Raw genomic sequence first — 14,000 nt, 5'->3', positions numbered from 1 at the left:
GGCTTTTTTGTGGTACCTTTATTGGATTTGACAGGCGATAAATTTATTTAATTTTATATTGTATTCTTTTTTCTTTGATATATACTAACTGCATGAAAAACAACAGGCTAAACGACAAGTATCTACATTAAGTGGAAATTTACAACCATTGACACCACCTTTGCAAAATGTGCCTCAAATGATAAATCGAAAGGTAAATTTTTGTCTATTAACAGAAGAAAAAAAAATCCAGTAAGTGATTTTTTTTTCATATAGAAAATACTTTTAGAAAAATACATATAGCACTGTTTTTATTCAGTTCTCTTTAATTTTCCTTCTCGAGGAAAGGCAAAGACAAAGAATGAATTAAAAATGAAAATGCGTGCAAATTTTTTTTCTTTATTTTTAATTGTATTTTCCAAAAGACAAAACTCTCACTCTGTTCTTCTCTAAATGACATTATTCAGCACATTCTGTGGTGTTTATGAGTTTAATTTCACAAAAAAATCCTCACAGAGGTAGTTTTCTGTTTTTTTTTTGGCTTTTAGAATAGATTTTTTTTCTAGTTTTTATTTTCTTCAGTTTTATTATATCTATTTGCGGATTTTTATTAGCATTTTTGCTCGGTAGTGTGTGACAGTGGAATTGCTAGAAGAAAAATTAGTTTAGTCTTTTTTTTTTTCCTGAAGCATTTTATTCAAATGGGAAAACTCTATTTAAAAAAAACCAATTAAAAACCATATTTTACACCTGAATTAATAAAAAAAAGTAAATAAAATTGTAATTGAAAAAAAATCTAGCAATTATTTCGATCACGTCCATATTTATAATTATGCCTATCTTATTCATTTGTTTTCAATGTTACATTAAATATGAATTGATTGATGTGTTAACTCAGTTAATAAAAATCAAAAACGAATGCAAAATGATATATTCGAGCAATCCGTATTCATTTGCCAAAAAAAAATTAATCATTCATTGTTGAAAATTTTATTGAAAATGTGGATTTCATTTATTTTCTCGGTTGATAATTTATAAAAAATTATTGCTTTGTGTAGTATTATGTAGTCCTATAATAGGATACTTACAAATAAAAGTATTACAAGGCGTAAGCAGCGAAATGAAATAATCTTAACCTTTGGAGGAACCAATATTTCTAACTTAAAATTTTAATCTTAATTTTCTCGCATTTAAATCGTTTTTCCATGTATCTTCTTTTTTTAAGTTTATTGAAACATTAATAGTATTAGTTTTAGTTTTACATAGATTTAGTTAACTTTTTTTTCAGTATGTGCGTGTAGGTTTTTTTTTTCTCTCTAATTTTTAGTCACACCATGTACCTGAAATATGGCGTAAGCCGATTCAATAAAATAATAATAATAATAATTTTCTCGCATAAAAAATTATTTTTCCAAGTTTTATTTCGACGAATTTAAAGAAATTGATCTAAAAAGTCGTATTTATCACGAAGGCCAGAAAATTCCTCCAAGGGTTAAGCAGAACACGTTTCTTTTTCTATAAAAGTTAGTGAATTAACGTTCTATCCGAAGGTGAAGCTTCGGTACAATTTAATATATTTTTCTGTATATTTTATGAGGAAAATTATTGCATGATGTTTTTTCTCATGATAAATTTTGAATGAATTTTTGGTGGAAAAGTTGAATTTTCTTTGGGTTGGTAGTTAAATGTATTTTACAATTGATTTAGTAGCCAAAATAAAATTACATTTACATGTAGACTTTATTATGTATAAAAAAAATAATGAAAAGCTATTTTTGTTTATTTTTTTGGCATTCAATCGTAATAATTTAACATGAAAACACTCCCACTATTCGCCATCCTATATCTATATATTGTACAAAAATATTATTATTTTTGCATGCAACAAACAATGAAAATTCTCATTAACAGTAACAATAATAATAATCATGGTGATGATGTTGATGATAATAATGTTAAGGGGTGGTTTTCTCCATGGGCGATGAAATGGGAAGGAGATTTACTCGATGATGAAGTCTCAGGGGGATGGGGAGAATGATTTCGCTCTCTCTCTCACTCTCTTTATGAAAAAAATGTTGAGACAGATGGAGGATTTTCTTCACATTCTCAATGACGATCCACAGAATATTCAGTGAGAGGAGATTGAGTGAATATGTAAATTGAACGTCAATGTTTATTATTCACTCACCCACACACAGCCCCTCTTTCTCTCTCTTTAACCCCCTTGAGAGCGTCAAGGGGATGTGACGATGGAAGGTGTTGGATTTGGTGTACGTATATTTTCCCGGTGTAACAGACACGCACCATAAGACGTTAATATATTCGTATAATCAGCTTTGAGATCAATATTTATGAATGGCAATGGGGAAAAGTGCGCTCCCCCAGTCTGAAAAAAAAGGAACGTAAAATCCGTCGCTGGGAAGCAGCTAAATATTTATAAAAATGTCTGTGAAATTATTTTCAACAAGGAGTCGCGTGGAAATGCAAATCGTCTCGTGGGGGGGGAGGTGGATGTGGGTGGGAAATCAATGTCTTATTCCATAAAAGCGAAATCTCATCTTTTATGCTTTCTGAATCCTCCTTCAAATCCCCCACAAGCTTTAGAATCCTTCAGAGGGAAATGTCTTCTTATATGTATGGTAAAGATTGAGAATTTATTTAAAATAAAAAAGGATTTTATTTTATTGAAAATCCTTTTTTATAGGGATTTGATTTTTTTTTAAAGATAATTCTATGGAAAGTTTTGCATTCAATGTATTGTTTTTCCTAAAATTTATTTGTTTTTCTTTTGTATTGTTTTAAAACAAATATTAGAATTTAACTATTAAAAATTCTAAAAAGGATTAAATTTTATTTTTAAGATTAATTTCTTTTATTATTTTCCCGTTTTTATTTTATTAAGTTAATAATTGTTCTTAAATCTAACTAATAGGTAAAAGATTTATCGAAAAACTGATAGAGTTTTATAAATTAAAAAATATTTTTAAAGTCATTAAAAATTCATTTTATTAAAATAAAACAAAGTCTGATTTTCCGCCTTTTTTCTCTCAAAATTTTTAGCATTCTGAAGCATTCTTTAGCATTCAGTCCTCCGAAAAATAGTGAAAGTTCTTTGTTTATAAATATTTATAAATATTCAAAAATTTATTATCCTGAAATTTATATTCTGTGAACACTCGAAATTAAATAAAATATTCCCCATTTAATGCGAAAAGTTGAAAAGTAAAAGTTTTGTATTATATTATTAAAAATAAAAAAAATCACTCTTTATGTATTAAATTTCCAACTCAATTTCGCAACACTTTCCAAAATAATAGATAGCATATTTAAAAGTTCTTTATTAAATTTATTTCGAAATTAAACTTTATTTCTGCTCTCACTCCAGGGCATAATAAATGAGTTTCGAGTTTCGCTACGATGGAATTTAATTTTTTTTTTTGAAAATTCAATGATATATTTATTTTTCACTCTAAAATTTTGCATTTAATTATGTATTCTATCTCTTTGTTTGCATATATTTATATGTTGCACAGAGCATGGACTCCGATGCTGCGTCCCTCAATATGAATTCCACGGAGAATGATGGTGCCGAAGTGGAATCCTCGTCTGAGACAATGGCTGACGACAACAAGCCCAACAACAGCAACGATGAGAGTTGGACTGATGTGAATTTGAATGAGGATGCAGCTGGGAGTGGTACAGGTGGTGTTGGTGAGAAGGTGCGCGATATTGAGGGGAATATTCATCATTTGGGTGCTGGAAATGAGCGAGGAGATAAGCCGGATTCGGAGATTTCCGTTGTGCGCGTTCCTGACACCTATGGCGGCTCATCCAGTGGTAGTCGCTCACGGCCAGATGATTTGCAAATGAAGCCACCCCTTGTGGGTTCTCTGCCACTGACAACACCCTCGCGGGAAGCGAGTCTCACGCAGAAGCTTGAGATTGCCCTGGGTCCGGTGTGTCCACTTCTCAGGGAAATAATGGTTGATTTTGCGCCATTCCTGTCAAAAACTCTCGTAGGAAGTCACGGGCAGGAATTGCTGATGGAGGGCAAGGGTTTAACCACCTTCAAGAATAGCCACAGCGTTGTGGAGCTCGTAATGTTGCTTTGCTCACAAGAATGGCAGAATAGTCTGCAGAAGCACGCTGGCCTCGCCTTCATTGAACTCATCAATGAAGGACGCCTCCTGTCGCACGCTATGAAGGATCACATTGTAAGAGTTGCCAATGAAGCTGAATTCATCCTCAATCGTATGCGGGCTGATGATGTCCTCAAGCATGCTGATTTTGAATCCCAATGCGCTCAGACGCTCCTTGAACGTCGCGAAGAGGAGCGAATGTGCGATCACTTGATCACAGCTGCCCGTCGACGGGACAATGTGATTGCATCGCGTTTACTGGAGAAAGTCCGGAATATCATGTGCAATCGCCACGGAGCCTGGGGCGATACAAGCGGAACGCCCACCAAGTCGGTCTTCTGGAAACTCGACGCATGGGAGGATGATGCAAGACGCAGGAAACGAATGGTGCAGAATCCACGTGGATCGAGTCATCCCCAGGCCACACTCAAGGCTACGCTCGAGAATGGTGGACCTGAGGATGCCATCTTGCAGGCAAGGGAGGAATTCCACTCACAAATTGCCGTAACACGTGGCCAGCAACCGCCACAGTCAACGGCAGATCTTTTAGATGATTCAGAACTTCTAATTGAGGATCGTGAACTCGATCTCGATCTCACGGGTCCCGTGAATATCAGTACAAAGGCCAAATTAATAGCTCCGGGTGTTGTGGCACCAGGAACAGTGTCAATCACCACAACTGAGATGTACTTTGAGGTGGATGAGGATAGTCCGGAATTCCAGAAGATTGAATCCGACGTGATCAAGTACTGCGATCATCTTCATGGCAAATGGTATTTCTCCGAAGTACGTGCAATCTTCTCCCGGAGGTATTTGCTCCAGAATGTTGCCATTGAGATCTTCCTGGCGAGTAGAACATCAATTTTGTTTGCCTTCCCGGATCAGCATACCGTGAAGAAGGTGATCAAGGCCCTACCACGTGTTGGGGTTGGCATTAAGTATGGAATCCCACAGACGAGGAGAGCTTCGATGATGTCTCCACGGCAGCTGATGAGGAATTCGAATATGACACAAAAATGGCAAAGGCGGGAGATTTCCAACTTTGAGTACTTGATGTTCCTCAATACGATCGCAGGGAGGACGTACAATGATCTCAATCAGTATCCGGTATTCCCGTGGGTGCTAACGAACTACGAATCGAGGGAGCTGGATCTCAGCCAGCCGTCAAATTATCGGGATTTGTCGAAGCCAATTGGTGCCCTCAATCCCAGTCGTAGAGCTTACTTTGAGGAACGATATGATAGCTGGGATAACGATACGATTCTCCCATTCCACTATGGGACTCACTACTCCACGGCTGCTTTCGTTCTCAATTGGCTAATCCGCGTGGAGCCATTCACGACAATGTTCCTGGCACTTCAGGGTGGGAAATTCGACCATCCTGATCGGTTGTTCTCCTCTGTGTCGCTCTCATGGAAGAACTGCCAGCGTGACACGTCGGACGTGAAGGAGCTCATCCCCGAATGGTACTTCCTTCCAGAGATGTTCTACAATTCATCAAGCTATCGCTTAGGTGCCCGGGAAGATGGGACAATTGTATCCGATGTGGAACTACCACCGTGGGCAAAGAGCCCCGAGGAATTTGTCCGGATTAATCGGATGGCGCTTGAATCGGAATTTGTGTCGTGTCAGCTGCATCAGTGGATTGATTTGATTTTCGGCTACAAACAACGTGGACCCGAAGCTGTGCGTGCCACAAATGTATTCTACTACCTCACCTATGAGGGTAGTGTTGAGCTGGACACAATTGCGGATCCCGTAATGAGGGAGGCGATTGAGAATCAAATTCGAAATTTTGGGCAGACACCAAGCCAACTGCTGATGGAGCCACATCCACCACGAAGTTCCGCCATGCATCTCACACCGATGATGTTTAGCGCAATGCCTGATGATGTGTGCATGTCGCTCAAGTTCCACCTCAACTCACCCATTATTCACATCTCGGCCAATACGTACCCACAGCTGCCACTTCCGTCCGTGGTCACTGTCACGGCGGGTCATCAGTTTGCTGTAAATCGATGGAATTGCAACTATGCCGCCAATGTACAGAGCCCAAGCTATGCAGAGACACCCCAGACACCTGGAACTAATCTCCCGCTCACAATGGATCCCATGCTATGTAAGTTTCATTAATTAATTTAGCTAACATGTATGGATTAAGCAAAGCACATATTGGCTAAAGGAAGTGCTTGATCGAAAGATTCCTTTCCCAGCTTCATGCCATTGTGCCTAATAATCCGTCGTGTATATAACACAAAATATTCCACTTCACTTTGCAGCTCAAACAAATGGGCACAATAATCCAACGATACGGCGTCATTTGGGCGACAATTTCAGTCAGAAACTCAAAATTCGTGCCAATTGCTTCGTAACGACGGTGGATAGTCGCTTCCTCATTGCCTGTGGCTTCTGGGACAACAGTTTCCGTGTTTTTGCCACGGAAACGGCAAAAATTGTCCAAATTGTCTTTGGGCATTTTGGCGTTGTGACCTGCCTTTCGCGCTCAGAGTGCAACATCACCTCCGATTGCTACATTGCTTCCGGATCTGCTGACTGCACCGTGTTGCTGTGGCACTGGAATGCCAGGACACAGAGTATCGTTGGGGAAGGAGAGGTGAGTGTCAATAGATTACCCACCAACAACACCCCCACATATATAGGAAGAGATTTAGCTTCTATGCACACTTCTCTCTCTCTCACTTTAAGCAAATATTAGCCAAATAATTCCACCCTTAAACCGATAACCAATACACACCAAATATAACTTTGCACCCCAAACATCTCCTAATCTAACTGCCAAAAATCTCCCCAGGTGCCAACACCACGAGCAACGCTCACTGGACACGAACAAGCTGTGACTTCTGTTGTGATTAGTGCCGAATTGGGATTGGTGGTGTCTGGATCGATAAGTAATTACAACATGTGTGGCATTCCTCCTGAATTGCCGTAATTAATCTCTCTACTTTTTTTTGTGCTCCCTTCATTCTACTCTTTCCTGGATGACGATAGATGGTCCCGTTCTGGTGCACACGACATTTGGTGACTTGCTGAGATCCCTGGAGGCGCCAACGGAGTTCATTTCCCCGGAAAATATTGCAATGTCCCGCGAGGGATTTATTGTGGTGAACTACGACAAGGGAAATGTGGCAGCGTACACGATTAATGGGAAGAAATTGAGACATGAGTCGCACAATGATAATCTTCAGGTAAAACTATCGCAATTCCCAAATGAAGATGTTTGGATAATTAATTTTTTTCTGTCTTTCTTCTATGTGCAGTGCATGCTACTCTCAAGAGATGGGGAGTACCTTATGACGGCAGGAGATCGTGGCATTGTGGAAGTTTGGAGGACTTTCAATTTGGCCCCACTGTATGCATTCCCGACGTGCAATAGTGGGATCCGATCGTTGGCACTCACCCATGATCAAAAGTAAGTTAACTTTTGCATAAATCTTTTTGGGAGCTTTTGAGATATCTATGTAAACAAAAGCTCAATTGAATCATAATGTTTGAATTGCCTTTCAAAGCCAGAAATGAATTCCAAAAATGTTCTGATTAATTCTTTTGGGACTAAATCTGCGAGGAAATAGGGGAAAGATGGTCAAAATGAGACCATGTTGGAAGATTTTATTATCTTCTTGTCTTGAAAATTGTCTTTTTAATTCCCTTTTACACAAATAAAGGATTATTAATCAAGGGGTGTCTATCTGAATAAAAATATTCGGATGATTCGCCAAACAATTCAAAATATTCAGCAGATAAACATTTCTTTATTTTTAGTCTTAAATTGGTAGACACTGAGGAGCAAAAGCCTAAAAAGTACTAAATTCTACCTAAAAAGAAATGAAATTCAATTTAGTATTTTATATGCTTAAATTTAGTACATTTTCCCATTGTATTCAGTATACTTTTTCAGCTAGAATTTATAACGTTTATGGATAAAATTTAGTACTTTTTTTAATTATTGAAGTTAGTATTTTTTCGGCTTGAATTTATTATTGCTTCGGCTAGATTTTAGTATTTTTTAAAATTCAATCTTAAAAAAGTAAATTCAATAATAAAAAAATACTAAATTCTAATCGAAGACATAATAAATTCTATCCAAAAATATAGTAAATTCTAACGGAAAAAAATCTGAATTAAATAGGAAAAAGTACTAAATTTAAGTCTTAAAAGTACTAACTTTAATTGTAAAAAGTACTAAAACAGTAAATTAAAACCGAGATAGTAGTATTAAGCTAAAGAAGTACTAAATTCTAGTTAAAAATGAGAATATTAAGATCTTCTAACACATTGTGATTATTCGCCAAAATAGTCACAATATTAAGCAGATAAACACCCCTTGTTATTAATTAATAAATCAAGCAATTCATTTAAATACATTTAATTCTTCATTAGAGGTTGGATTAAAAAAGAGCCTTTTATTAAAACCATAAAAAAGCTGCTTAATTAATTTTGGGGTTAATCAGCTATGTTTTAAAATAATTTAATTTAAAATCATAATTTAATTATTTGGTTAGATTATTAATTACTCGTATTTAACGTAAATATTTTCAGTGAAAGTTCTTTGATGAAAGTAATTTATTCGTGTCTTTGTGGAAAAATTCCAAATGCTAAGAAACAATCCGGATACGCGTAATCTTTTAAAGAGTTAACCCTTTCGCGTTTATTGGGTCATACGTAGAATAAAAAAACGTGAAAACGTGAAAAAATGTGAAATATTTGATTTTCCCGAATTGAAATGAACTTAATTTTTATCCAAGTTAGAAATGCGTTGAATTTACGTAAAAAATTAGGTCAAAGGACACGTTGTGTCTGAGAAACTTCCACATTTAACGCGAAAAGGTTAAGAAGAGCATAAGAAATCATCAAGACTATGGCAGCACAGATATGCGCAAAAATGCAAAGAATGACGTCACTATTGTGTCTCTTATCTCTTTTATGCATTTTAGCTGTGATTCTTTCTTCAAAGAAGCACAGCTTCTGTGTACACTCCAAAATGCAAAGTCGTCAGATCGGGCTCAAACTTGGGATGAGCACGAATTAGGGTCCCCACATTCCAAAAAACGTATGCGCCAAAAATTGGTCCGGCCGGCCGTCCGTCCGGCCGTCCGGCCGTCCGGCCGGCCGGAACCTTTTGCTAAATTACAAGAGAACGGTAATAGATAGAGACTTGCGGTCAACGGCAAAGTTCATATATCGGGTGGAAGACATCCGATTATGACGTCAGATCCGACCCCCCACCCCTCCGTCCGCCATTTTGAATAACCTCAAAATTTTGTTTTGCCTATATCTCAGCCCCTGTAATAGCTAAAAATCTGAAATTTTTATATGTTGTAGGGGCCATCAAGACCTTTCCAACGATACCTCATTTTTGAAAATCGGCCAAGCCGTTTAGCCAATATGGCCGCCACAATTTTTAATCGAAAATCGGCCATAACTTGAGAACGGCTTGACCGATTTTGATCAACCCGGGGTCAAATGAAAGATATTAATGAGCCCTACAACTGCTCGGAACATTGCAAGTTCAAAAAATGACCGCAAGTGGCGCTAAAATCGAAAACAAAATTTTCGATGAGTTTTCGATGAATATCTCGAGCACCGCTTTATAGAATTGCTTCATATTTTGATATGTTATAGTTGGCTATAATATCTACCACCATGCCAAAAATGAAGAAAATCTATGTAGCCGTTCCGGAGATATCGCGTTTTAAAGTTAACATGTCATATCTTGAGTTGCATGACTAACGCCCCGCGAAGCGGGGCGTTTTATATATACACATATAAAAGTAAAGTGAAATATATATATATATAAATGTATAGATATATACATTATATATACATATAAAAATGCAAAGATAAATATATATAAACTGCAAAGATAAAAATTAAATATAGCATGGATGGAACAGTATAAAGCGAAAGAACGGTAAGTAAAACTTACGGGCTGTGATTCTTTCTTTGTCAGTGAAATGTGAAGATGGCTGAAAATTGGGGATGGGCAAATTTTGAGGAAGGCTTTCTCGCGTACCGAATCACAGCCAACGCCCACGATTAAGGCATTTCACAAAATATCTGCGCGTTGGCTGTGATTCGGTGCGCGAGAAAGCCGTCCTCAAAATTTGCCCATCCCCAATTTTCAGCCATCTTCACATTTCACTGACAAAGAAAGAATCACAGCCCGTAAGTTTTACTTACCGTTTTTTTATCTTTGCGTAAACATTATTCCCACTCCTTGCCTGCGGCTTCTATTTTATCTTGATTAAATGTGTCGTGTCAATAATAATAAAATTGATCTTTTATTTAAAATTTCTCCCAAAACACATTAATTAAACATTTACCGGAAATGAATTTTATTTTTAAATTAAATGAATAAAATGTTTTAATGTTAATTCAAAAATAAAATAGCTATATTCATATATAAAATAATTTTTTTCCTGTGGATATCTGTTTGCCAAATTTCCGCAATTCAATTAATTTTTACTGCCCGTTGAGTTAATTGAAGTGGTTTTTTGGGGTGGCTTTTATTTGAACTTTTATGTTCTTTCATTAAAATGCACTTCAATATACATTTTCATTTATGTATGTATGTATGTACAAAGCTACCTCATGATAGCTACGAATGTTTTTACGGCTTCCCCCCCCCCCCCCCCTCATAGCGTCGCACTGATTTATATTCCCAACCTCGGGAAGATCGTAAAATGACACTCTAGTGCTAGAATAATTTGTAAAATCTTGATTTTTTCATGGACGGTGGATTAAATTTGTCATTTTAACAGGTACTTACTAGCTGGACTAGCAACAGGCTCCATCATTGTCTTTCACATTGACTTCAATCGCTGGCATCATGAATATCAGCAGCGTTACTGATAAGATTCACTAAAATGGAGGGTGTGTCGTCAGAATATTGTCTGCAGGTACATGCGAAAGTGATGCTGCGGATCAGGTGAAAAGGCAGAGGGAGGACGTGGAAGAAAAAAAAACAAGAATTATGAAACATGATACTATAAAACATTGTGGCCAAAATAAGGTAAGATAGAAAATATTTTTAATTACAATCTTTGAAGAAGTAGAGAGAGAGAAAGAAGAAAAGAAGGTTGGAGATTTGATATTTTGGAATGAAAACACCCACACAAAACACCACCCAAACATTGGGAATTATTGATAAATATTATTAGAAAGAGATGCAGTAGATAAGATAGGGTGGAAGGGGTTGATGAAAAGTCCTCTCAATTTGTACATAGCAAGGAAGAAAAAAAAAAGTAAGAAAATAGTAGAAAGAGTGCAATGAATTAAAAAAAAAATTAAAAGGGATTTTTTCAATAAAAACCGTCGCGCGTTGAATATTTCGAAATTTTTTACATCCAACCTTGTTTTTTTTTAAAACTTGTTTTCTCCTCTTTTTTGGAGCTAATTCAGAGTAAAATGGAAAATATGTGCATTAGAGAAGTAAAATAAAGAAAATTAAATAAAAAGAAATAAATAAATAAGAAACACGATAAAAGTCAACAAATTAAATGGAGATGAATGATTAAATCGTAGAATATTTCGCAATCAAAACACATTATTTAAAATAATTAGTAATGAAAAGAAAAGTATTATTATAAAAAGGAATTAATTGATAGAAATGCGGCAAAAAAAACTTAATGAACTTTGATCGTTTTAGTGGAGCTACTTAGTGATGGGAAGTAATGACGGGCCGAAAGATAGAATAAAAAATAATTGTTACGTTTCATAGTGTACAAGAATTAATTAATTCTAGTCCTCATTTACTTAATCATTCCCTTTTTTATTATAAAATTAGTATTTTTTCCTTAAAATTTTGAGAAAAAAACAACAAAGTACTTAAAAGAAAACTACCTAAAAATTAATAAGCATTAAACACAGCATTACCGTATCTGAAAGAGAAATCTAGTGAGAAAAAAGCTTCACTCAACCATAAAAATTTAATAAAAAAATGAAAATTAAACATAAACATGAGGAATAATGTAGAAAATAACGTTGTTGTGGATTTTGCAAAAGTATTTTTTGCAAAAATCCTATAAATTAAAAAAAAATCTATGGATAGTATTTTTTATTTCAACCAACAAAACTAACCTAAAGAAAAACTAAAATAAAAAAAGAGAAGATAATATCCAAAATTACCTATGATGGGCTTTTTCCTCCGAACTGAAATTATTTGTGATTTTTTTTGGTTCTGAGAAAGACATTTTGCAGCATTTTTTTCGAAGAGACTTAATTATTTTGCAATTGATATGCGTTTTTTTTTTCATAAAATACTAATACAACTTTTTTGTAGTCTACTAACTTCATCCAAATGTGAATATCGTTAACATTCCGCCATCCAATTAATGAATTTTTAAAAAATAAATAAAAAACTAACATTAAACAATTTTAATGATGATGATAATAAAAGATGACATAAAAAAGTAAAAGAGAATTAAAATAACGATAAAAGTGGGAATTATTGTATTTTAAAAATACAAATATAAAAAAAATATATAAACTAACACATAAAAAATATTTGCATTCTGTCCAAAAGAAGAAATATTATAAAATTAAAAAAAGAAGGAAACCTAAAAAAATTTATAAAAAATAATGAATAAAAAAAGTGAGATAGGTGGGTGAAAAAAAAATTAAGAAAAAACTATGGCACTGTAAATATCAATATTAGCTCTTTGTATTATTTTATCGTTTTTTTTGTGAATGACGGTGATTTAAAAAATAAAAAAAGTACGAAAATATAAAGCAAATGCGTCAAAAAATTAGAACATTTTAAATGCTAATTGGAAGAAAATTGCGAGAGAAAAAAATTAAGAAAAATAATTTGTGAGTGAAAATCACTGACATTGTAACTATAAGTGTTTGGTGTTGGTAAAAAAAAACATGAAAACTAAAATATAATTAAATCGATTTATTGCACTAACAGAGAGCATGAAAAAAATCTAAAGATTAAATTGCCGAGGTGGGTCATTTGATAAGAAAATTAACAAAAAAAAAAGATGAAAAACAATAACGAATTAGAAAAAAAAACGCGTAAAAATGGTTTCCACCCTTTGCGTATTTCTTTAATGAGTAGTTTTTATTATTAGAAAATGAATATTTGAAATGAAAAAAAAAGTCGTGCTGTTTTTTAGTGGATGCAAGCATTCCGTATTTTTTTGTAATTGATTTCTACCTCCGCCCTGAGCAAGAATAAAAAAATGTGTATTGCTGCTTGATTCTGCGAGGATGATAAGAGATGAAGATGTGTGTAAAAGGATGAAAACTTTCAAAGAAATCACATATTTCTGATTGAATTTCCAAACAGCGCATTACCTACCTATATATCACAAACTTTTCATCTTCAATAAGAAAAAAAAAACACCGTGTTGCGAACATCTTTTGACTTTTCCCATAATAAAGAGAAAACTAATAATAATATTTTAATAAAAAAAAAGAGAAAAAGAGAACCAATTCAAGAAAATGAATAAAGAAAGCAAAGAGTCACGATGGGAAAGAATATCTTCTATTTAGGAGATAGGATAATTGCACACACAGCTATGATCCTGATTATATTTTGTCAATGATAATGTTTAAAATGAAAGCAAAAGAGATGATGCAGATGAATAATATGTTTAATAAAAATAAATTTATCTAATACATTCAATATGTTTTATTCAATAAATTATTTATTTTTTTATTATTTTCTTTTTTTTTAGTTTAAAATGAGCCGGAATTAAGGTTTAACGGGTAAACGAGAAAATTGGAAGCTTCTTCTGATGATTTGGTAAGTTTATTTTAAATTACTTAACGTGCTAAAGCTTTAAGTTCCTCCTTTCTAACATATTCTTGTCATGTTAATTTAAAAGTAGACTGCAAAATATTTTTTAGCATGTTTGG

The 14,000-nt window shown here is 34.6% G+C and overlaps 1 protein-coding gene across 20 annotated transcripts in view; it reads left to right on the top strand.

Annotated features, from left to right (window-relative positions):
- Positions 1–13,762, top strand: part of LOC129790762 (neurobeachin) — a 165,908-nt gene extending 152,146 nt beyond the window's left edge. For 12 of the 20 annotated variants that reach the window (XM_055828454.1, XM_055828465.1, XM_055828452.1 and 9 more), the window contains 7 exons: positions 107–193; positions 3,513–6,237; positions 6,398–6,732; positions 6,931–7,027; positions 7,128–7,324; positions 7,397–7,548; positions 10,898–13,762. In XM_055828454.1, the coding sequence (XP_055684429.1) occupies positions 107–193; positions 3,513–6,237; positions 6,398–6,732; positions 6,931–7,027; positions 7,128–7,324; positions 7,397–7,548; positions 10,898–10,988 (3,684 nt within the window). In that variant the 3' untranslated portion in view covers positions 10,989–13,762. The remainder of the gene's footprint in view (positions 1–106; positions 194–3,512; positions 6,238–6,397; positions 6,733–6,930; positions 7,028–7,127; positions 7,325–7,396; positions 7,549–10,897) is intronic. The other 8 variants (XM_055828464.1, XM_055828466.1, XM_055828467.1 and 5 more) reach the window with 1 other exon arrangement.
- The last annotated feature ends 238 nt before the right edge of the window (positions 13,763–14,000 follow it).

The sequence above is a fragment of the Lutzomyia longipalpis genome, chromosome 2 (assembly GCF_024334085.1).
Source record: "Lutzomyia longipalpis isolate SR_M1_2022 chromosome 2, ASM2433408v1".
Lineage (NCBI taxonomy): Eukaryota > Metazoa > Arthropoda > Insecta > Diptera > Psychodidae > Lutzomyia > Lutzomyia longipalpis.
The sequence above is the reverse complement of the archived record's forward strand: the minus strand, read 5'-3'. Positions and strand labels throughout refer to the sequence as shown.